This window comes from Vombatus ursinus, unplaced genomic scaffold (assembly GCF_900497805.2).
Source record: "Vombatus ursinus unplaced genomic scaffold, bare-nosed wombat genome assembly UNPS02014818.1, whole genome shotgun sequence".
NCBI lineage: Eukaryota > Metazoa > Chordata > Mammalia > Diprotodontia > Vombatidae > Vombatus > Vombatus ursinus.
Genome location: NW_020954596.1, coordinates 26,798,235 through 26,824,447, shown reverse-complemented (window position 1 = coordinate 26,824,447; position 26,213 = coordinate 26,798,235). Strand labels below are relative to the sequence as shown.

At 34.5% G+C, this 26,213-nt stretch overlaps 1 protein-coding gene across 8 annotated transcripts in view; it reads left to right on the top strand.

The window, feature by feature from the left end:
* LCORL (ligand dependent nuclear receptor corepressor like) overlaps positions 1–26,213 on the top strand; it is a 172,131-nt gene that overhangs the window by 33,674 nt on the left and 112,244 nt on the right. For all 8 annotated transcript variants that reach the window (XR_003566793.1, XR_003566795.1, XR_003566794.1 and 5 more), the window contains one exon: positions 19,792–19,857. Coding sequence is in view for 4 of the 8 variants with exons in the window: in XM_027836137.1 (XP_027691938.1) it covers positions 19,792–19,857 (66 nt within the window). In the remaining 4 variants the exon portion in view is untranslated. The remainder of the gene's footprint in view (positions 1–19,791; positions 19,858–26,213) is intronic.

The following is a 26,213-nucleotide window of genomic DNA, read 5'->3' as shown; positions in this document are numbered from 1 at the left end:
ATCACAAAGAGAAAGCACTAGTATTAAGGGAGACTAAGAAGGCATCTTGCAGAGGTAGGATTTTAGCTGAGGCTTGAGAGGGAAGCAAGGATGTAGAAGGAGTGAGAATTCTATCCTTGGAGGTCAGCCGGTGAAAATGCTTGGAATCAAGAGGAATGTCTAAATCTGAGATCTTATGATTTTTAGAAATACATTTGTTTCTTTAAAGACCTGGGATAACACAAATTCATTATGAGTCAACACTGAACTATAACTATATTAAAAAAAAAAAACAACTCAAGCAGTCTCAAGTTGAATTCACAGAAGCCTGTCACTTGATAGGTTATAATGGAGATTCCTTTTGTGAATGTGTTGAACTCGGTGCTACTGATGTTCCTTCTAACTCTTACATTCTGTCATTCCTTGAGTATTTAGAATGAGGGAGGTAAATGGTCCTGCTGTACTCTACTTTGATAAGACCACATCAGTAGTATTGTTGTACTTAAAACATTTTAGGAGGGACATAAACACACTCCATAGATCCAGAATACTTTGACTGGGAAACTTGAAAGGATTTTGAAAATATGTCGTATGTGAATTGGTTGAAGGTATGGAGGCTTTTAGTTTTTAAAAGATGATTTAAGAGAGTTTGGAGGGATGACATGTGGAAGGAGAATTAAACTTTTTTCTACTTGACCTCCAAGAGTGGAATTGAGCCATATGTATAATTGTGGAAAGAGAATTCAGCTCATCTTAAAGAAAAACTTCATAGTATTTATAACTGTCTGCAAAGTATAATGGACTCCTTTGGGAAGCATCCTTCAATCTGCCACTGGAAGTATTTGAGGAGAAGCAAGATGAGCACTTACAGATCATCTAGTCCATCCCCTTCAATTTATAGGTGAGGAAAGTGAATTTTGGAAAAAGGTGAAATGTCCAAGTTCACAAAGGTAGTAAAGCAGATATGGTAGAGGGAAGACTTGTTCAGATATGTATCATGTTGGAGTAGATGACTTTTGAGATCCCTTCTAACTCAATCTATGTACCCCAAGGGGGAAGAATGGTGGTATGGAAATTGTTTCATTCAGAGTTCCTTGTGAAGATACAGTTAGACCAGTGAAGCTCAGTTTTCATCTAGCATGATGGAAATTGGGTGAGAATATAATATGCAACCAGCCATTTTTTATGTATAGAATAGGTGTTAATGCTAGAAATGCCTCTTAAAACTTCAGTTGAGTGATCTCTAAATTAACTCCAAGGATATGTGACATCTGTCATGTTTTTCTTCCACCAGTGCATATTGTGCTCCTTTAACATCTAACCAAATTGCATTGATAGTCTGCCTGGATGAATGATGATTGATACTTGGATAACAGATCATCACAAAACAAAGAAAGGCAAACAGTAGCTACTCTCAAGGAGCTCATAGTCTAATGAGGGAAATAACATGTAAACTATGCTCAACTATGATATTTTCTAAAGTCAGTAAGACCTTACCAGAGCTTTTTACTTTACTGACACTACCTTTGAAACCTCAAGGTTACACTTCTAGGTGATGAAGAGGTGTCAGACTAGTTCTTTTGTTTAGTCACTTACCAGCATTCAAGATAAGTAAAAAACTAATTCTTACCTACTTTTCTTGGACTTTTGGCTTTTTTTTTTATTCTTGAATCTTAAGACTCAGACTCTCTCTCCCACTATCATTTTAATTATATAGGTTAATCAGAAAACAAACAGGCTTAGGAAGAAAGAGAAATTCAGGACAACACAGGTAAGCTAAACAGGAATGTCTGGGTGAATATTATTCTGATTACTTCTACATTTATTGTTATGTGAAGAAGACTGTATTAGATGCTATGAGTCTACAAGAGAGAAGACTTCATTTTCGTCCAAAAAAATTTCCAATACAAACTGGTTAGATAGCCAAGTGAGAGGAAGCAGTCCAATCCAAATCTTTCTCACAAAGATCCTGAATGGAAGTGGGAGATTCAAAGAGACATTTGCGGGGGAGGGGGGGGGAGCTTTTTCCAGCCAAAGTAAGCCCAGGAAGACAGCTAGAGGCTTGTAGACACTGGGAATATGGTCCAGTAAAGAAGATCTGAGCAGAAACCTCCTACGTTAGAGAAAGGGCCGAGGACCAAGCTATATACCTGGAACAGGGAATGCCACGGACCCCAAAGTATACAGATTAACATCAAATAAGGCCCCACTGTTCCCTCCAGGGTTGTGCAGAGCCTGCCAGTGACACGTGTATCCAAGGACTCTAAAGACATACACCCAGAAGATAATTAACTCCACATCATCTACAAGCACAGCCTCAGAAACACAACTTGACCATAAGGTGACATACCTATTAGGATTTAAAAATAAAAAGTATCCATACCTGTCATTTCCTGAAAGAAACACCAAAAAGAAAAGTCCCAGTAATTTTATTGTGAAAATTCAGAGATTTCAGGTCAAAGAAAAAATCCAGCAAGCAGCCAGAAAAAGTTCAAGTACCAAAGGGACCCAGTTAGGATAACATAAGATTAGGAAGTTACCTCTACAAAGGTAGAGAGATCTTTGAATATGACATTCCAAGAGGCAAAAGATACAATTTACAACAAAGAATTACAAACCTGAAAAAAAAGGAGTATAGTCAGAGAGAAGAAAAAAAGAATTTTAATTAAAAAGGTGCATTTCTGATGAAAAACCAGAGCTTAAGTTTCTCCTTAATTTCTGTTTTGGAATTTGAACACAGGAATTAGGAGAAACATAAAACAAACAAATTCACCTTTGGAAGAGACTTTCAAAGAATGAAATGTTTAGATACATACATAGAGAAAGAAAAAAACTATTCTCAGAATCTCTAATGTCATCAAGAGTCATAGTGGCAGTCAAATAAGATAAGAGGATCTTGGGATCTTTTTTAGGTTTTGATGATTTGAAGAGTAGAGAAAAAAGAAATACATAGAGGGAAAAGAGATGACACCATCACACACACACATACAGAGTTTAGTCTAGAAATACATTCAACTCGAGAGAAAAAGGAGAGGTTCAGAGGTATATAAAAGGGAGAATGGTAGATTATAGGAGGGATTTGGGGTTAGTGTTAAAACAAACATCCATCTCACTGGGTTGAATCATGAAGTAGGTTTTAAAAGAAAAAAAAGAGTCAAAACTTGTGATTGGAGTCCAGGCTAGGGGAGTAGAGGAGGATCTGGGTAGTGGAAGCAAATTTCTCAGGTATAGATCACTAGTGCTGAGCCCACTTAGCACCTTTTTTTATGTTGCAATTATATATTTGAACTGCTTTGGAACAATTACCTGTTGTTTACTTGAATATGTGCAAGGAAGCTTACTGTCCACATGACTAAAAAAAAAATGAATAGAACTTCAATGACAGTAGCCTAAAATAAAAAGGAGAAAAGGACTTTTTGATATGCACATTCATATCGATGCAGGCATACACTTTACATGTTTCTCTGACTATAAGAATCACTGTGATTAAGAACAATTCTAAACAATAAAAATGGCTAGCAGGGAAGGGAAGGGAATAATCACCTACTACTCAGATAGCACCTGCTATATGCCAGGTACTGTAGAAACATTTAGCACCTTCTTAAAGGGATGGAGGTGACAAAAAAGAAAAATTCACACAAAGTTTAAAAAAGTAAAGGTACTGGAGTGCTTCAGGTGAATTTAAAAGGGAAAAAAGTCAGGATAGCAATCATGATAATCAGACAAGGCAAGGATAAAAATAGAGGAGATCAAAAGAGATAGAGGGAAACTATGTTATACTTAATTATCAGTTCTTAATATACATACTTGAATGGCATAGTATCCAAATACTTAAAAGAAAAGTTAAACAGTTTATAGAAATAGACAGTAAAACTACAATGGTTGAGGATTTCAGTTGCATACCTTTTTCAGACCTACATAGATCTAATGAATGATAAACAAGAAAGAGACTAAGGACCTGAATAGAATTTTTAAAAAGTTAAATAGGAGAGATCTTGAGTGATTACCAAATGGGAATAGAAAGGAGCATATATAAAGTTTAAGACTGAAAGACATATTTACAAAAATTGACTATGTGTAAGGGCTTTAAAATTTCCAAAACAAATTCAGAAAAATATTTAACATATCCTTTACTAACCACAACACATTGAAAATCATATTCAGTAATGGGCCACTGATTAAAATTAATTAGAGAAGCAAGAAGCCATCAAGTGTTGCATATTACACGTATTTTTGGACTTTTTTTTTAATGTATTGATCAGCATTTCCCTCTCTTCCCACACACAACTTTTTTCTTCTTTTGCCTTTAAAAATATCATTTGTCATATAGTTTGGCTCTTGGGGAGGGGAAGATGGAAGGATTACTGAAGAAAAATATGATGGCGTTAAAAAAAAAGATATTAATAAAAACACGTACAAAAATTAGAGAGTAACTTAATCCTAAAAAAAATTGGTGAGTCAAAGAACAAACCATAGGATCCAGAGATGCTTTGATCAAAGATAATGACAACATAGCAGAATTTTGGAAATTTCAGCCAAGCTGTCCTTAGGGGAGAATTTATACCTCAAAACACTTTATTGGGGGAGGGGAAGGAATTGAGAGAAGGATAAATGCAACTAGAAACAATTAAAAGAGAAATGCTGATAATGAAAGAAGGGATGACAGTCAAAAGCAAACAAAACATTGAATTGTTTTACAAAACAGTTAAAAAAAATTAAAATTTAGAAAACCTATTACCTAGTCTGATTTTAAAAAAAAGGAAAACAAAAGTTCCCACTATCAAAAATGAAAAATGGAAAATTCATAACAAATGAAGAAATAAAGAAAAAATTAACAGTATTTGTCCAATTTTATGCTAATTAAACTAGTGACCTGAATTAAATGGATGAATATTTACAAAGATATAAAATCCACAGATTAACAGAATGTGAAATAGAGAATTTAACTCAAACTTGAGGGGGAGAAATTGAACAAGCCATAAATGAATTCTCAAAGGAGAAAAACTCCAAGAACATATGACTTTGCAAACTAATTCTATCATTCATAGAACAATTAATTCAAGTATCACAATCAGTTCTGCTATAGCATAACATGCGCCCTTAAAAAACAATACACTATGCAAAATTGCACAATAAAAACCACAGGGCTTATGGGGGAAATAGGGTTAGGGGCTTAATAATCAAAAACTTCATCAGTGACGTACTGAAAACATAGGAACCTAATCAAAATAGTAACACAATTTGATACATATTCAGTGATTAAGATATACATAAATACTACAATAAGGGATGGCAGCCACAACTTTAGGCTGCTATTTGGTTTGTACCCTTGGTTCGCATTGGGCTAGGCTAGCAAAGTTTCACACAAGTTGGGCTCTTAGGCTGGAGGCCGTGGTGGAAAAGTTGGTTATGGTGGTTTGGACCAACCCTTCTCTACCCACAGCTTCTACTGTATGAGAAAATAGATAATAAATATGGCACTTTACCTTGACGAGGTCTGAAGTTTTCTTGTGGAAACGGTTGTAGGGTGGGTTGCAGCTTATGAGTTATTGTGAAGTGGTGCCATCTTCTCAGTTCTCACTGTTTCTCATAGAAGAAATCGTGCAAAAACAAATTTGAAATTCAAATTAAAAATTTCCCAAATATATCAATCACATTGGAACAAGTTTGTATTTTTGAAACATACATTATAACAGAATTGACTGTATATTGTTTGCAAAAAGAGGAAAAGAGGGCAACCTAGCAAATTCCTGTATAATAAATATGAATTTGACATCTAAATCAGGGAGAGTCAAAACAAGGAAAATTATAAATCAATATGCCTACTGAATACTAATGTAAAATTTTCAAATAAAATATTAGCAGAGAGGCCACGGCAATATATCAAAAAGATTAATAAATAAGGTGACTGAGTTAGGTTTCCACCAGGAATACAGGGTAGGCTCCATATTAGGAAAACTATAAACATGATGGAATATATAGAGACGGAAAAGGCTTTTGACAAAATATGATGCCGTTTTCAATTAAAAATATTCAAAAGCGTATAAATAAATACACTTTTCCTTAATATAATGAGTAGTGACTAGCTGGAATCAAGAGCCATCATTATATGTAATGGAGATAAATTAGAGGCCTTTTCAATAAGATCAGAGATCAAGCAAGGATGCCTATTAAATGAACCACTATTATTTGACATTGTGCTAAAAATTCTAGCCATGGTAATAAGACAAAAAAATTTTAGGAAATAAGCATAGGCAAAGGGGAAAAACATCATGGTTTTTGTTTGTTTTGTTTCGTTTTTTTGCTGATGTGGTCTACTTAGTGAACCCTTGAGAGTCAGCCTACAATTAATTGAAACAATTATTTCAGTAAGGTAGCAGATTAGAAAATAAATACACACTTTTAAACCTTTTTGTATATTATTAATGAAGCCCAGCAGGAAGCAATTGACATTTGAAATAACTACAGAATATATAAAGCATTTAGGTGTCTACTTATCAGAACTTAGCAAAGAATTATGTGAATATGACTCTGAAACTTATTTACAGCAGTCAAGGAAAAATTGAATAATTACTCAGGTTTGATCTGTTCCAGTATAATAAAAATGACTATAACTAAATTACTCAGTGCCAAAGATAATGTGGATCCTTCTAAAATAAATAAATTACCAAAAGACTAAACAGAATGTAAGAATTAAGAAGGGAGAAAAATCCAGTTCATTTGGAGGAACAAAAAGTCAAGAATATCAAGAGAAATAATGAAGGGGTGGGGGGAGTGGAATAGGAAACTGTATTACCCAGCATTAATCATCAAAAGAATTTGGTACTAGTTTGAAAAACCATAGAGTTCAATCAGTGGAACAGATTAGGTACATAGCGTACAGATGCAAAGAAGCATAGTGTTTGATAAACTCAATCTTTACCAATTCAGTATTTGACAAAAACTTCTTAGAAAACTTGAAAGCATCTGGTGGAAATTAATGCATGACTTTGATATAATACATTAGAGGAGCAAGGAAGGAAGTACCTATTACATATTTGGATAGGGGAAGAGTTCATGACCAGATGAGGGATAGGATCACTGAAGATAAAATGGGCAGTTTTGAATAAATAAAATTAAAATGATCAAAAAAAATAATGCAGTGAAGGTTAAAAGGTATACAGTTAATCGGGGGAATCTTTGCACCAAATTTTTTATTCAAGGTCTCATTTCTAAGCTATTATAAGGAAGTGATTGAGATGTATAAGAACAAAAACCATTCTCTAATGGGTAGATGGTTTAAGGATATGAACTGACAGTTAAAGGAAGAAATCTTATGAATTTGAATTTGCAGTCAGTTCTTTATTTAACTCAAACTCTTTGATTATATTGGCCAAAAAATAAAAGCCATGAAAGGAAAATTATAATTGTTGGAGGAACTGCAGGAAAACAGGTACACTGACATAATGTTGGTGTAATTGTGAGTTGGTCCAGACATTCTGCAAAGCAATTTGGAATTAGGTCTAAGAGGTCATTACACTTTATATGCTCTCTGATATCACCATTACTGGGTCTGTACCCCAAAACGATCAAAGAAAGGGTATTTGTATGCAAAAATTATTTGTAGTAGTTATTTATCTAGTGACAAAACATTGGACACTTAGTAAGGGTAATGCTCATCAATTGAAGAATCACCAAAACTTTTCTGACTTGTGAATATAATGGACTTAAAAAATGACAATAGGGACTGATTCAGGAGACCTATGAAGACTTACATGAACTGATGCAGAATGAAGTGAGCAGAACCCAGAGAACAATTTGTTCAATAACAGTGTTGCAAAGAAAAAGTTTTGAATCACTTAGGAACTCTTGTCAGTACAGTAAACAAACCACAGTTCTAGAGGAACAATAATGAAATAGTCTCCCTCCCTTCTGAAGAACATGTGATAAGGCACTAGGTGAAGAATGGGACATAAGTTTTAGACATGCCCGGGACAGGAATTTGTTTTGCTTGTCTGTATTTACTTGATTATAAAGGTTTAATTTTTTGCTTTCAGTTCCTGGTGGAGCTGTTGGCAGGGGGAGGGGGCGGGGAGTATATGAGAGAACATCAAAATTAGGTTACTGAAATAAAAAAAAAGTGAATCGGTTATTGAAACTTTGAAAACTGCACAAAAGGTAACAGAAGGAAGCTTAGTAACAAACATCAGTAAAACAGTTTTGAAAATAATGTGTAAAATTTTCATATACTTTAATGGAGATGTTTGTGATGTACCTTCATGACTATTTTCAATCTTCTGTTTTTTGGTATGCTTTGTATTTGGAAATGCTCATCTTATTTGGTTTTTAAGTTCAGAATTAAAAAAAACTTAAATGCCCATGTTAGGACTTTGAGAAAAATCAAAGTCGAATCTGTTGTAAACTGTCAGTTTATCAGTGTAGTAGTACATAATAATCTCCTACACCATGGAAATATTCAATAAGCTTACCCAGTAAATATTGGAGTAAAACTAAGACATCAGCTCTTTTTTGTATTATTTGATACAATACTAGAAATGTTTTCAATACCAAGATAGCAGAATAAGGGTAAGGCAGAGATTTAAAAAAAAAAACTATAAACTTTATAAAACTTCATTAAATCCTAGAGAATTGGCAAAGATACTGAAATATTTATTAGCATTAGCAAAGTTGTAGGCTATAAAATAAACCAATGATATATGTAAAATAAATCAATTACACTTGTGCATAATAATGACAACAACAATAAAAATATCCAAGAGGCAATAGTAGAAAGGGAAAAGTCCCTTTCAACATATCTACAAAATGGATAAAATATTTGTGGATCGTTCCTAAATTAATGGAACAAAAATCTGACCCTGCTATCAGGAAGTGCAGTTTAATCATCACTGTTTGCCTAATTTAAATTATAATCCATATCACCTTTTTATTGTTCATGAATATCCATAGGAAAGTAAGACAGAGCAACCCTTACTACAGTTCTATTTCTGTGACTTCTTAAATCGACTTCTTGGCAGACTTTGTCAACAGATTCTAGTATGTTCTCCCAAATTTTAAAAAGGTTTCAAAAATTGGTCCTTTGATAGGCCGCTGTCTGATGGTCATACCAGCTTCACAGAGAGAGACCTATCACAAGAAGTTTGACTACCAGGAAATGAATGATTTTTCCTATTATTTTGCCTGACCATGTACTAAGTTATCGAGAGGTTGCAATTTGTCAGTGAAGAGGTAATATCCATACAGAATGAATCATGAATCTTTGAAACATTTGAAATAAGAGAAAATAGTTTATTTGCCCTTGACCACATATGTGTGTGTGTGTGTGTGTGTGTACACACATCCACTGTTATCTGTACATACCTACATATATACATATTTATACTGGTATACATACATATATGTACATGTCTTCAAATTATGAATAGATTGTTTTTTGTCCAAGCCTTACTTGAAGCGTGAATCCCTTCTACAAGATCCTTGATAAGTAGTTATGTAACCTCTGGTTCAAGGTGGTAGCCCATTCTATTTTAAGATAGCTCTACTTATATTGAGCCAAAATCAACCTCCCTCTAATTTGTAAACATTGGTATCAGTATCTCTCCTGGAAGCACACAAGATGGTTATTTGCTTTTGTATAAAGCAGCCCTTTGAATATTTGAGAAGAAAATCTCAGAATCTTGGAGTTGGAAGGGAACTCAAAGGTGTAACCTATTCTAACATATTCCTGAACTGGTATCCCTTCTGCAATACCTCCAGCAAGTGGTCATTCACTGCTTGAAGATGCCCAATGATAGGCATCTCACCTAGTCAAGTCAGCAAGCATTTATTACACATTTATTATATGCCATGCACTGTGCTAAATTATGGGAATACAAAGGAAGGCAAAAATAGCCCTTGACCTCAGAGAGCTTGCTAGATTCTAATGGGGAAGACAACATATGAATAACTAGGTACATATAAAAATATAGTGTGTATTTGAGGTAATGCCAGGCCTCCTCCAGAAGATTCAACTTGAGGTAAGTCTTGTAGGAAGCCAGGAAAACTAGGAAGCACAGAGGTAAGGATAGAGAACATTTCAGGCATGGAGAATGTAAAGCCCCTACAAAAACATGGAGACAGGTGATAAGTCACTTCTCAAGGCAGTCAGCTGTTCCCCACTTTCAGGTAGTTACAATTGCTAAGTTTTTTTCTTACAGCAGGCTTAAATTTGTCTTTCTACAACTTTAACCTGTTATTCCTACACTTTACTTTGGGGGCCAAATAAAACAAATCTAATTACTTTTCTGCATAATTTGAAGACAGTTCTCATGAACTCTTTCTTTTTCTTCAATCTTCTCCTCTTTAGGCTAAACATACCCAGGTCATCCACCAGTCATCTTATAGCATTGATTGTCCTCATCTGGATTAATTTCATTTTGTCACAATTCTTCCTAAAAATACCCAGAACTGAACACATTATTCCAAATAGCCAGCTGTTGGAATTGAGTACAGCTGGATTATCATCTCCTTAATTCTAGGCACCTTTTTCTTGATGCAGTAGTAAATATGTGGTCACAAAAGAAGACAAATTGGATCATGTAAGAGAGCAAGAGAAAACAAATGGTGCTGAGTGCTGTACTGATAATCCACCAAATATGAAAAGACCTAGAGAAAGTCTTGTTAGCAAATTGAGTAGATCCTTTCTTGGAGGTTTATCTCTTTTTTTTTTTCCTTTTTGGTGAGGCAATCAGTACTAAGTGACTTGCCCAGGGTCACACAGCTAGTAAATATCAAGTGTCTGAGGCCGAATTTGAATGCATTGGAGATTTATGAGAGAACATAAATAAGAATTACATAGGATAAGAAGAAATGAAATAGTTGAAATCTTCACTGGCTTTTTTCCCATTTTAATCACAAATGTTTATTGACAGATCAAATAATAAAATTTTAATAAAACAGTAAGATATTACTTTGGATTGTTTGCTATACTGCTGATGGGGAAAGATGTATTTTTTCCTTAAGAACTTTAAATATGCAAGTCATGAAGCCACCTCTCTACCGGATTATGACTGATACTTCTTTCCTTTTATACATTTCTTATATCATCTGAGAGCAGTAAGCAGTTTGCATTCATAGACCCAGATTCGCCAGCTCAGTTTTTTAGCTGGTACTCGGATTCAGTATAGGTTATCACAGCACCTTCCCAAAAAATCACTTGCACACTTCATAGTCTTCTGTTATAAATAAGCATGCAAACAATGATGCCAGGAAAAGCCAGTCTAAGTCACATAAAGACATGAATCAACTCGTACAACAATTAACACGGAACAGCTTGATTCAGTGATAATTAAGCTGACTTTGGAAGAGAAGTTACACTGGCTTTTCCAAAAGCCTACAAAACCACCTCAGGATATACTCAGAGTCAGATTCCTTATTCCTAAAGAATCAGCTGTAGTATACATGAGAAGTTAGCAAGCTAATTACCCAGAAGACTAACTTTGCAATACATTAATTTCTTTGGGAACATAACATTAGTTCAATGTGCATCTCAGCAGAAACATTTACAAATACCAATTTAAAAAAGAATTTCAAGATACAGAGGTCAATCTTAAAATTTCTTCGTCTAGGGTAAGTTAGGTACTTCCATAATTGTTGGCTTGAATATTTTTAAATCCAAAATGTCTGAATCATGCTGCAGATGTCAATATGGGGAATCTTAGAAGACACTAAACTTCCCTTTTCAAGGAGTTATAAAAAATCTCACATATTGCCAGAGGAGCCATCCCATTAATGACAATGTCCGGAAATCAAGCATACTTTCAGGTAGAGATCAGTTTCTAAAGGGTAAATACTGTACTAACAAGAGTACTTGTGTGTAATCAATCAGAAATGATAGGTAAGTTGACCTAGAGAACTTGACCCTCCACCTCTCACCCTGACCACTAGCTTTCAGGAACGATGCCTCCATCCTGCAGCCCTTCCCTGTAACACAATGGAAGGAGCCCTAGGATGGTCACATTTCTCCTAGGAGAGTATAGGTTACTAAGAATCTAGTGGGGAGGAAACATCCCAGAATTCTAGTTTAGAGTACAAGGTAGTTAAAAATAGTCAAACCACCTCACTGACCATATAAACCCTGACAAATCTGAGATGTGAGAGTATGTTTAGGCATAGGTAGGGGGAAGGAAGAACATGGGAGTCTCCATCTGATGCCAGAACTTTGTTGGCTCCTTCCCTTTCTCAGATTGATAGATTTTGTAACTGTCAGCAGCACAAAAGGGAAAGGTAATATTTGATAGGTGAAGAATTGTGGAAGGAAAATGGAAAAGAACACGAGAGAAGTAGGTGTATCATTCTTTAGGGCCTTGCTTCTAATATAAGTTAGTTTTGTGCTAGTGGACCATATCGAGCTTTGTCATACAACAGTCTCAGTGCTTTAAGAGAAAAAGACCTCTAAAAAGAGAGGGAAGAAAAACTGAAGTTCCACTTCTTAAATACTAGTTAGGAACATTTTGGTCCCAGTCTTTTAGTGTAAAAATCAAATGTTCAGTTTCTGTTCTACATGTGCTTTTTCCAAAACCTTGACAAACTCCGTGAAGGATATGACACATTTCCATATTGGTCAGCCTCTTAGATTCTTGTCTTTAATACTGTTTAAATGCTCATCTGAAATATTCACTCCAGTTATCACATGTAGTACTTTATTTATCTCTGAAATCTTATCATCTTTATCCAAGTCACATAATTGAAAAGTAAAGTGCAGTTAATTGCTCTAGCTATTTAATGGTTCTGGTCCATTCACAGCTTTGTTTTTCTCATTATCTTTAAATAATAAATAAATAAACCAAATGGAAATAAACCAAAGTTCTCATGAATCCATGAAAGTTTACCTGTCCTATCCCTCAGGGAAGAAGGATATAATGATTCATTCTCTTACAAGGTTGGTGACAAATTCTGGAATATGCTAGAGTTCTTCCCAGCTAAGAGTACTATTCTCTTAAAAAAAAAATACTCTTCCTCTTTCTTTTGTCCTGGTTAATGAATTGGCTGTAGAGTTAGATGGGTTAAAAAAAAAAAAAAAGAAAAGAAAAGAAAGAAATAGTTTGGCATTATCTTTGCCCCAGTCAAAGTTCACATGTGTTATAATGGATCACTCAGAGTTCTGGTATAATGGATCACTCAGGGTATAAATAAACATTCCCTTTACTAAAAATATTCTAATATCCTCCACTAGGCAGTCTTGAAAGTAAGGTCAAGTAAAAGTCATTGTGAAAGAAATTAAAAACTGTCAGCAAGCAAGGCAGTTTCTCTTAGGTTTCAAGAGCTCACTGACAAAGCCCTAAAAACTGCTTTTATCGTCTTGCCAGAAAAGACCAACAGGTCACTCTCAGACCAGTCTACTTGAGGGCAAAGTTAACTCAAACTCTCCTATGTCTACACCACATCAGGGTGGAGAAAAAGGTTAACTCCCTACTTTCCCAGTTTCACCAGTATCCTGGACCACAAATAGCCTGTTCCTACTAAACCCATGCTGATTTCTTAGTTTTCAAAGCTGCTTTTTCTAAATGCTAGCGAACCTACCCTTTAATAATGCATACTAGAGCTATACTGCCATATTTAAAGGGCATGCTCTTTGTTTAACAAAAAAACTTTGGGAGGGCATGTTCTTTGTGTAGTATATACTGTAGTTCTGCAAAGAGTCAAATTCGGAAGAGTCTTCACAGCCATATTGTTCTTTTTGGAAGTCTCTTCCTATGATACCTCAGCAGTCATATCCACTAGTTTTTTCAGTATTCTACGATATAGTTTGTTACAGTCACAGTCACAGAATTTTATGGTTGAAATAAAACTGAATGACTGTTTAGTATAATTCATATTTAAATAGTTGTTCTCTCTTCAATATGCCTGTGAGGTTATTATACTGTCTAACCTTTGCTTGAAGACTTCCAGTAGAGGGGAACTCACTACTCCCAAAGGAGCTCATTCTACTTTTATATAACTCTAATTGTTAAGGTTTTCCTTCCCTCTTGTCCCCACATCAGTCCTAAATTTGCTTCTCCCCTCTTCCTCACTCCCTTCCCTTCCCTTGTGTCTACCTTTTCTTTTATCCCTTTTCCCCCTCTTGCCTCTCTTTCTCTATTTTTATTCCTCTCTTTCTACTTCTCCCCTCTTTTTCTCTTTCCCTTCTCTCCCTTTACCCCTTTTTCTCCTTCTCTCTCTCCCTGTCTCAGTCTGCCTTTGGGGGAGGAGAGGCAAAATAGTTGCATCTATGATTTTAACATTTTCTTATTATCTTCCCTTTTGAATCTTAAAAACTGATCTCTGATTACTCTTAAAATTATCACCTTCAACATAGAATCTCTTCTGTATATGTACTTGACCAGGCCCAACCCTTCTTTCTAACTTCATTTTCTTAAATGGCATTTTCACATCCATATATATATAGCACATTAGGTGCCTTGGTTGTTTCAAGAGTCTAATTGTGGTAGGTCTCCAGGTATCAATAATGAGAAGAAATGACTATAGAAATTCACTGGTAAGTCTGCCATTTTGCATGTGTTTGCTGTCCATAGTTCTAATTTGGTTGCATCTCAGATCAAGATTTCTGTAAAATCTTGTTACCTCCAACTTTTTGCTGAAATGATGCATCTCATAATCCTTTCCTATCTTTTTCTGTAATGTTAGCCAATGTGCTTTAACTTTAAACTTTTTGGCAAGAGGATATAGTATTTATTGGCTGAAGCAATTTCCTAGCTTTTCTGGTCTTATTGCAGTTGTTTTGTATTGGATAAATTCCTAGTGGGGGGGTGTGTGTGTGTGTGTGTGTGTGTGTGTGTGTGTGTGTGTGTGTGTGTGTGTGTGTGTGTGTGTGTGTGTTCATGTCTTTATTTTTATCCATTTTCCAGTTTTCACAATGAAGAGACTTTTAAATATGATTGAGACTGCTGCAATTAGGCACATGGAGTAAATCTCTTCTTTTTCCTTTCTAATAATTTAATCTTAATTTTGAGCTTTTTCTTTAACTAATTGATGGCCAGGATGCCAAAATTGGAAGCAACTTCAGAGGCCTTCTAGCCCAACCTGTATCTGATTAAAAATCTTTTTACACTACCTCATTGAATAGTAAATCAACTCCAGAAGACCTCTAGTGCCATTACCCTCCAGATTTGAAAGCATTATATAAATATCAGTTGATTCTTCTGAGGAAGCCCATTTTCCTTTTTAATAATAGCTCTGTTAAGAAAGTTTTCCATACAAGAAAGCTACATTTGCAACTTGCACCCATTTGTCCCCTTGTTTTTGCTCTCTGGGCCAAGTGGGGCAAATCTAATGCCTTCTTTGTAAGCCCTTGAAATCAAGACTTGAAGGCCAGTTATATTCCCGTTAAGCCTTCTTTTCTCCTGTCTAAACAATTCTATTTCCATCAGCTGGTCGCTATGTGGCATAACTCAAGACCTTTCACTATCCTGGTTTCCTTCTATTGGCCCAATTTCGATATGCTTACTAAAATGTAGAGCCCAGAACTGAACACAGTACTCCAGATGTGGTGTGGCCAGGGCACTTGTACAGTGGGAACTATCATCTTATTTCTACAGGCTTTGCCTCCCATTTCAGGCTTCTGAAACCCCCGGATATGTGTTGAACAGACTGCTTATCTAGCCATCTCTCTTTTTATTTTGTACTTGTGAAATTGGCTTTTTTTTTTAATAAGCAGAGTAAAACTTCACATTCATCCTTATTAAATTTTATTATAAAATAAAAATATTTATATATTATAAATATATAAATTTTATGTTATATAATTAAATATTTATAAAATGAATATATACATATTATATATGTATATTTATGTATTTTGTTTATATAAATATAAAATTTATATATTTATATAGATTCATCCCAGTGTCCTAGTTTGTTGACGTCATTTTGGATACTGACTATAATCTGGTGTTATCTGTACCTCTTAACTTTGTGTCATTTGCTGATTTGATAAGCATATTTGGACCTTTAACTTGTCACTGATAAAAAGCAGAATTAACCTTTTGAATTATTTTTTTTTTCCGTCTGCTCAGATCTACCATTTCTGTAAGTTGAATATACAGAGGCAGCCTTTGTTCTTTGGTTAATGAGTAAATAGATTAAAGCTCCTAGTTTCTTATCATCTTTCTTCCCATCTTATTCCAAAATTATCCATCTTTGCTATATGGTAAAGTCAAAGGAAAAACGGCAAGAGAAAGGCCCAAGTTCAAATTTTGACTATATTTTTTATTTCAGAACTTCAGTTTCCTCATCTGTAAAATGAATTTCTAAATTTGTCCATTTCTAAATTTGTCAGCCTATGATTCCTTCATTCTATGTTCTTCTCCCAGAGCTAGCTAGCTAAGTGATTGCTGTGGTATAGTGGATAAAGCATTGAATTTGGAGTAAGGAAAATCTGGGTTTGAGTTCCACCACAGACACCTACTAGCTGTGTAACTCCAGGCAAGTCACTTAACCTCTTTCACCCTCAGTTTCCTATCTTAAAAATTAAGGTAGTAATAGCACCTACCTCATAGAGTTGTTGTAAGGATCAGTTGAGGTAATATGTGCTAAGTGCTTTGCAAACCTTAAAGTGATATTTAAATGTGAGATTCTGGCATTATCATCATTGTTAATAGGCTGTCTCAAAGTTATATTTTTATAATTACTTTCTTGGACCAAAATTCTTTCCCTTTGCCTCCTCCCTCTCACTTCTTCCCTTCCCCCCACCAGGATCCATGTATAGTATAATATTCACCTGTTAAGATCACTTTCAATTAACAAAAAATCATGATTGTTATAATTCCGTTTCGCCCTCTTGCTGTAGCCAAGAATATTTATTTCTTTGTTTGTTTATGTGGGGAGAGGGAAGGATTGTAGTTTGTTTGTTTTTGTAAGCCTATATGCCTAAGTACAGGGGGATTGTGATAGAAGTGGTCAAGGTAGGATTGGTCATAAAAGACATCTTGAAGGACGTGAATTTTGCAACATGTAGTGGGTGTGGTTTGGCCTGTTAGAGGTATCTTACATGAAAGCAATGAAACTAGCAAAATCACTCAAGACTTAAAGGTACAAAAGACAGGAAATGAGGCATCTTAGGGTATACTGAAAGATCTCACATCAATTCTTTATATGTATAATTTTATAATTAGAAACAACTCTTATCCACAGGGGATTTGCTGTGTTAAATTTGGTTTTCGTGTTCTTATTAACCTAATTTAAGCAGATGGAGATGAAATTCTTTGTTTGACACTTTCCTGTTTGTTTCATGGTAAAACCTGTGAAACAAAGGGATGAGCTACTCATTTTTTTAGACTTCTTTCACTAAAGTCTGAGGTGATGGTATAATTCTTAATATCTTAAGCATAGCAGTGTGGGGTTTTTAACTTAGAGGAAGCTCCAGTCCACCCCTTCTTCTCAGCTCATAATTGCCTCAAAATGATGAAACCATACAGATTTTTTTCTAATTGCCAGAACATCTGATAGACCCATATACAAATTAGATAAATTTGTTATGCCATAACTCTTATGCAGGGTTCTTCTGGAATACCAGAAAGTTAATGTATTCTAAGATTAAATACCAGTGTGTATCAGAACTGTGTGAGGGGGATATTTGTTATTTTTTAATGATCTTGTATCATTTTCCTCTGTTAGCTTGAATATAATTTAGTTGTTTGTATATATATTTCTTTGATTGACGTTGGATTTATTTATCTTATGAACTTGAGTTTTTTGAGGAAAAGGACTTTATTTGATTCTAAACATATGTAATGCTTTTTTAGTGTTGTGTTTGACTGATATCCTACTATACTCTTTTCCTTCCATTTCTCTTTGTTCCCACATAACGGCATGTTAGCTTACAGATTGTCTATATAACTTATAGACTCGTTGATTGCAGAATATTAGGCTTTTAATTATATTCCAAAATTAAATTGGAAACCATTCCATACTTTCAAAGAGATTATATTCTAGTGAAAAATTAAGAGTAACCAACTAATTATCCTTTTCTGTCTTCTCTCTTTGGCCTTAAAAGAACCAAAGATGTGTCAAAAATTAAGTTCAGTGGGCCTGTATAATGATAGGATGTAAATTGTCTTATCCATGCTATCACAGAAGGAATCTCAGATGATTTTACTGTGCTGGTACTCTACTAATGAACATTGGTCATAGCAAAGTAGATTTATAATCCAAACTCCTATGAAATTCAGAAGTCCCTTTTTAACACTTTGACAATTTGTTCATCCATCCCCTACTTGAATGCTCACATACGGGGCAGCCTTCACTAGAAAATTATAACTTAATCATCTAAAACCAGCCTCCTTATAACTTTCTTACTCATTGGTATGTCTTTTTGTCCCCTAGGAATAACACTGTACAAATCTGTTCCTTCTCTGTGGCAGCTGATCAAAAATTAGAAGATAGCTTATCATATTTTCCTCTTGGTCTTCTCTTTTCTAGCTTAACGTTCCCAGTTCCTTCAGTTATTCTTCCATGTATTGTTGGAAGATCCCTCATCATCCTAATTTCCTTCTTTGAATGTGCAATTTAGTTCGTTGTTTCCCACTACTGGTTCATGATTTGGTCCACAGCAAAATTTTGCTAGCTCATGAACTTTTAATGAAACCTATAAACTTAAACTGACTCTTCTTCCTTTCTGAGTTCTGTTCTTCCCAATATTAGCTCTCTGCTCCCCAGGTATCGGTTCCAAATCTCTCACCCTTGAGCCACTGAGGGTTGCTATGCTAAAATTACAGAGAGTGGAACAGGATGCAGTAAAGAATTTAGGTATATTGTCCATATTGTCCAATGTAAAGTAGTCTGGGGTGGTAAATCTAAAGTTTGTCAGTGTGTCAAAATGTGATATCCAGAAACTAACACAGTGCAAATAGCTTTTAGAACATATATTACACTTAAGACTCATTGTTGAAAAGTAGAATAATTGTAAAGTTTCCAAGTTAAGATTATTGTTATTAAAATCAGTCATTTTAAGTATGATATTTTACTCTAAGACTTTCAGTGGCCATGTAAGTGAAAACTTGTTTGAATTTCCATAAAAGTGGGTCTGAATTCACAGTAGAGATTCAGACAAATCATTTACTTTTTGATTTCTATAATTAAGGTTTTAGAAGACTTTCTTGCAAAGTGACTGTGCTTTATAATAAAGGCATGTAGAACCATATTTTTTCCAGTTCTTCCCTGTTACAACTTTGTGCAAGTCTATAAAAAAAAAAATTTGGTACTGATGTACATATGTTCAGCTTCTTGCAAAAAAAATTTTCTGTATGTTTTATCAGTTGGTGTGTGTTTGTTTTTTAAATACATTTGCCTCTTCTGACTTGTCAATTTATTGATTAGAAGGCTCTTAACTTTTTTTAGGTCATAGACTCATTTGGCATTCTGGTGAAACCTGTGGATACCTACTCATTCTTTTTAAATAATTAAAGTTTCCTAAATTTCCTAAAGTTTGCTAAATTTTACTGAGATGTTAGTGAAAATAAAGGTGTAATTTTTTTTCTCATCCAATTTCATAGACTCCCTGGGGTTCATGGACTCCAGGTTAGGAACCCCTAGAAAGCCAAGCAGTGTAATAGCCTGGGTCATAAAGTGATTTAGTAGACTGTGAGTAGTGGTAATAATTTAATTCTAAGAAAAAGAATGATACTCATATTGTATGCTAAACTATAGCTATTTTAATTGTTTCCATACCAAAAAAAAAAAAATCCTTGGTAGCTTTGTTGGTGTTTTGTTTTGTTTTGTTTTGTTTTTATTAAATATTTCCAGCAGTTAATGTATTCTTTTTTTCTTTAAAAAAAATAGGTTTTGAAAGTATTTTAGAAGGGCTTTATGGACCAAGGCTACGAAGAGACCTCAGTTTATTTGAAGGTAATATTTTTTCTTTTTTTTTTTTAAATTTCTAATTAAAATAACAAATTAAATTAAATGCTCTTTTGGCTTTTATTTTCCATGTGTCATATTCTCACTGTGGTTTATTTCTCATTCTACTGTACTGCAAAATTGGACAGAACCAAATGGAAACATGTTCTTAAGTTGTATATTGACTAAATTAAATCAACTTCTTTTAAGTAGTTGCCTACAAGAAAATTTTAATTTCTGGATATGACTTTTCCCTTTTTGTTTTTGTATTTTTTTTATGAAAAATAATTCTAGGCATGGAAGTCTATTCTATTGATGATAACGGATCAAATTTTTAAAAGTTCTTAAATTAATCATATCCTTATATAATAACTACTTTTCAAATCTTTTTATAAAAGGATGCTCTACATCAGAAGAATTGAAGTCTTCATTAATCTTCAAAGCATTACTTTTACAGAAAGAATGTTAGATTAGAATTCAGCAAACTTAATTTTTCTACTGCTGCCTCCCCAATTAATTCAGTATATAATCTTAAATTCAGTTTTTAAACATTTTTAAAACTTTATTTTCCTTGCTTGCCACATCTCACTGGGATATTAAAAGAATTATTTGAGTTCTTTCTCTTCATGAGAAAGACTTGATGTGATAATGCTATTATTGTTTAAGATTAGTGGTGTAGCTAATGTTCTTTACTTTTTAAAGTGTTCTTTACTTTTTCTAACTAAAATTCATCCTTAGCCTTGTTTATTTAGTAAAAAGACATGTTAAACCACAACAGAGAAGGACATTCATAAACTCTTCATTGTGCTCTAATTTATGACCTCATCTTTCAGAATTAATAAGTATTGTTAATTCAAAGGAGTTGTAAATGAAATGTTTCCCTATTAATGTCTACTGCAGTTAGAATTTGACTATTCTGAGCTGTTAGGGCTGATTCTTCAAATTGTAGCTTAGGATCTGCAAGCAGTAAGTAGATAACAGAAAGTTTGGTTGGCTAAACTCCATTGAATAAGCAGATTGGCTTGAGACAGGGTTTTTTTGTTTTGTTATGTTTTTAAACAGTGGTTTTAAGGACTCCTACTTAGGGCATTCATAGGATCACACATCTCAATTCGGAAGGGTCTCCAGAGACAATCTAGTCCTATTCCCTCATTTGAAGAAGAAGAAATTGAGTGCTACTAAGTTTAAGTGACTTATCCATGGGGCAGCTAGGTGAAGCAGTGGGTAGAGCACTGGCCCTGGATTCAGGAGGACCTGGGTTCAAATGTGGCCTTAGACACATAACACTTACTGGCTGTGTGACCCTGGGCTTAACCCCATTGCCTAGCCAAAAAAAAAGCATTGAATTGCCCAAGATCACAGGGGAGGGATTAATGAGCCTCCTCTGTCTCTAGGGCCTGTCCCCAGCATTCCTGAGCCATTAGTCCGAAAGCTGGTTTCCAGTACAAGCAACATAGTCCTAGTTCATGTATTCTTTACCTTTAGATATTATCCCTTTTTTCATGTTCATCAAAACCTGCTTTCCAGCCAGTATCTTACTCACAATAAAAACCACATTAAACAGTAAAACTTACTAGAATAAGCGTATCATTTAACCCAATGATTTCATCATTTGGAATATACTCTTAAAAGTGATATTTTTAAAAACCAAAGTTCTCTTTGGCATTATATATAATGTACTCCCTCCCCACCCCCACCCCACTAAATAAACATAGAGGCAGTACAAATGCCTGACAAAGGGCAATGATTGAATACATTGTAAGAAATAAATATTACGTAAAAAAATTTTTGTTTCTTTGTTTGAACTTTTTACTTCATTGTTCATGAGGATTTCTGGTGAAGAAAAGCCAATCTACATTGGTAGAGGTAAACCCTTCAGTAATTTGTAATCTGAGAGAATTACCTGGGACAAGGTATTCAGTTATGTAGCTTACCCACAGTCACAGAACAAGTATGTCAGAGCTGGGACTTGAACCCAGATCTTCTTGATACCCAAGGTCAGCTCTACATCCACTGTGCCTTACAAGCCTTTCTGTGTTACATTTTATAACACAAGGCTGTAACACAGCTAAACTTGATAAATATGAGGAATATAAGAAAATATGGCAAACTCATTAAGAAATAATGTAGACCAATAACAACAACAAACTAGTACCAGAAAAATGGTATACTCTTATTACTACGACCATATAAGAGGAAAGTCAGTAAAAAATGGCTGGACGAGTAATGAAGCTTTAGAAGAGTGATTGAAGAGTTGTAACATTTTATGGTTTGAATTATTCATTTGTTTAAATGTAAATACTTATGGTGTAAGTTTAATTGATTATATTGTTACATATTCCTCTCACCAAGTATAGCTTAATTAATTCTGCCTCAGGCTTTCTCCATATAAAGTCATCTATCTTTTCTTTGTAATACTTTGCACATGAGGAGGCATAGTGTAAAGGAAACATTTGATTAGGAATCAGAGGACTTAGGCCTCAGTTTCCTCACCTATAAAATGAGGGGTGGGACTAAAAGATTTCTTAGGACCCTTGGACATCTGAAGTCCTGTGATTTTGTCCTTTTTTGCTCTCATTACCCTTTTTATTCGCTTCTCTTTTATCATTTTGAAAGACCCTAATTATGACCATGAGTAGTACTTATGATATATCTCAGTTAAGAAAAAAAAGCCATCAAGTTTAGAGATGAAATTGGACATAATAAAAGCCCTAAGTACCATCAATCTCTAAAGCTGTTAGAAAGGACTCATAAATACCTGACAAATGTAATCATATATTTCTTTGTCTTCTTAAACTCCTTTCAAAAACCAGCATTCACATTGAGGAGAAACTATTTAATTTTCTTTAAAACAATATTTCATTCTTTTTATTTCTAATATACAGCATTTGTTACATTTGCATTAAATAGGCTTTTGTAGGCAAGCTTGGGAACCTAGTCACCACTCATAACATTGTTTCCATAGGAAAATGTGTTCCAGATTCCAAACAAGGGATTTACAAACCAGCTTTTAGAAGAAAATCTGTTTTAAGTTTGGGACTTCTCTATAATACATGGGACAAAGACTTGTTGCTAGATTGAGTGACTCTGGAAAGTGTCTTTGGGTTTTAACCTTTTAACCTAAAATACAGATTTTTCTTTATTGTTATAGAAGTTATCCTCTCTGTTCACAAACACCGCTGCCCCACTTCTACTTTCCTCATCTTATTTATTCTTGTTTATATCCTGTCTTCAATTTCTGAGTAGTATGATCCCTTCCTCAGAATTTGGTGATTCTCAAAAGAGACTTTGCATTTCCATCAAGAGGAATTTTCAGCTCGATACTCGACTTAGAAAACAAACCAAACTAAAAAATAGCTTCAAAAAATCCCATCAAGTAAATATTGACCTAGTTCTTCTTCTCACACATAGGCCCAGAAATTCCTCAGATACCACAAAGTATTTTTAATCACTCAGCAAACTCTTTAGCAAGCAACTACTATGTGCTCATGACAGTGTACTGGGGATACAAAGACAAAAATGAAACAGTTCCTGCCCTTGATAAACTTATATTCTATTTGAGGGAGACTGCTTTTATGCATTTAAGTAATGCAAAATTAATAAAATAAATAAAATGTAATTGGGAAAGAGATAAGGATAGCCCTCAGCTGAGCTTAAAGGAGGCACCTTCCTCCTCTTAGAAACCCTAGTTTTCTTTCAAATTCCAGCTCAACTTTTAGATGAATCCTTTATGAATTTCTTCTCCCTCCCCACCCCAACTTGGTATGACCTTCTGTACATACATACATATTTGCATGCATGTGTACACAACAGATATTCTGTACATACATGTATATCCAAGCTATATATACATATACACATTATGTACCCTGATAGAATGTAAATATTAGTAACGACTGATTTTTGTCTATATACCTAGTATTGACATGGTTACTTAGTAAATGCTTATTGATTGAGAGCTAAAGATTCTGAGGCAGATGAAGAAGTGCATTTCAGGCATGGTGGCAGCTCTGTAACGTAATGGAGATCAGGAGCTAATAGCAAGTAGGCCGTTTTTGTTGGAATATTAAGCAGTAGGAAGTCACTGGAATTTTTTAAGCAGGGAAGTGACATGGTCAGATGTGTGCTTTGGAAATGTTACTTTGGTAGCTATGTGGAAGGTGGATTCAAGAGGGAAAGGCACCATTTAGAAAGCCATTGTAGTAGTCCAGGCAAAGTTTTAGGTGAAGTTTTGCCAATATCTTCCACACCTCATATAGTGGTGCCTTGATCTTCACTTGCAGAACCAAATTTCTTTTCCCCTAAATTTGGAGACTTGGGGTGTTTTGGAAGAGTACATCATTTAACCATTTGATATATTTGACTTAATGATGGATTTTTAAAGATTTTAATACTTTTAACATTAATCATTAAGCCTGGTTATTGACTTGTCCTTATGACTCTAGTGTGGTAGTCGTCTTACGTCTTTAAGTTTCCTAATAAAGGAAATGGCACAACTAGGTGGCACAGTATTACTGACAGAGCACTGGGCCTGGAATCAGGAAGACCTGGGTTCAGATATGGCTCAGATACAGTTTACTAGCTGTGTGACCCTAAGCAATTCACTTAACTGTTTGCCTCAGTTTCCTCATCTGTAAAATGAGCTGGAGAAGAAAACAGCTAACCATTCCAGTATCTTTGCCAAGAAAATCCCAAATGGGGTCAAGAAGATTCTGACATGACTGAAACTGCTGAATAACAACAAATAAAGGAGAAAAGTAGTATAAGTTTTTCTCTTCCTTCTGCTACTTATTAATCTTCAACTGTTTGTTGCTTTATTTTAAAGGTGAATGAATTCCCCTATTAACTAAATCATAAAACTTTAGACTAGATGAAATTGTTTTCAGCTATGAAACTATGGTATTGGAAGAAACAAGACCAGCTTTTATTCAGGTTGATAGAATAACAATGGATAAAAGACTTTAGTACTCTTTAATCTTGTACTATAAGAAATAAAGTAACACTTCAGAATTTATGATGTTCATTCCTTATAAGAATCTCATGAAAGTAGATAGGCCAATTGTTATAATCCCCTTTTTAAAGATGAGAAAACTGAGGATCAGTTATAGTTAATTGTCCTTTAGTCACACGGCTAATTAGTGTCTAAGCCAAGAGTTGAATCAAGGTCTTAATGTTTACAAAACCAGTTTTTATTTTATTGCAACAGTAAAAATGAATCTGTAAACATTAGTACTAGCCCATGTGGTCAGGTTCTATACTGGTATGAGAAGTTTATTATACCATCCACTTCAATTTTCCCCTCTTGATTCCCTTGGAGTTTAATCTTGAGAAATTCTTGAAACTATTTACTAGCGTACATTTTTGGATTCTATTAGCATGTTGATATGAAGACACAATAAAAGGAAATAGGTTAAGAGATACTGGTTAATGTGATTTAGGTCCCTAAAAATGAACCTCAGACAGCTATCTAGTTCAGCTCTTTCATTTTACATATGAGGCCCAACCATATTAAGTGACTTATTCTGGGTCACACTGGTATCATGTGAGATGTGTATTTTGATCCAAGTCCTATGGCTTTCTAGACCTAATAATCTTTTCCCTTGATTCAAGACAATAAGATTTTATGCATCCTGTGGAACAGTTGTATACTTGTATGCAGTGTAGACAGTTAAGTGAAATATATTTTACAATCACCAAGTATAAAAGACAAGTTTATAACCGGGATGTGTGTGTGTGTTTTTATACATACATGTACAGTTTTCTTGTTTTTTTGTTTTGCAAAAACAGACATGCAAATGACTTTCTTATGAAGTTATTTCTAGTCAGTCAGATGATTTGATTTATTATAACTTCATAATAAGAAACTACCTTTTATTAGAATGATAAGGACTCGAAGACTCACAGGGACTTGTTAAAAACTACTTGTTTGTAGACCAGATTGTAGTTTCCTTAGATGGGCTCATTATTCTTTGTTTAATCATTGATAATTCACTGAAACAATAGTGAGGTTTTTTAGTATGGGTTCATTTTAAGTGCTAGCAGGTGTTATAGTTTTATGTTTTTTCCAATTAAATTTGTCATAGGATTTTGGATTAAGGTCTGGAAAAAGGGATCCTAAGGTCTTTCATTGCTCCAACTCTTTATTTTGTGGGTAAGGAAAGTGAGGTGTAGGAAAGGTTAAATGATTTGTCCAAGGTTACACTGTGAAATAAAGCAAACTTGGGTTTTCTGACTCCAGATCCAACATGTTTACATATCAGATCACACATCTTAATGTTGTTTTTGCAGTAGGTAAAATTTGACGTGATATTAAATTTCAGTGTCACAAGTAAATTGAAAAATAACCCTCTGTACTAATAATTGTA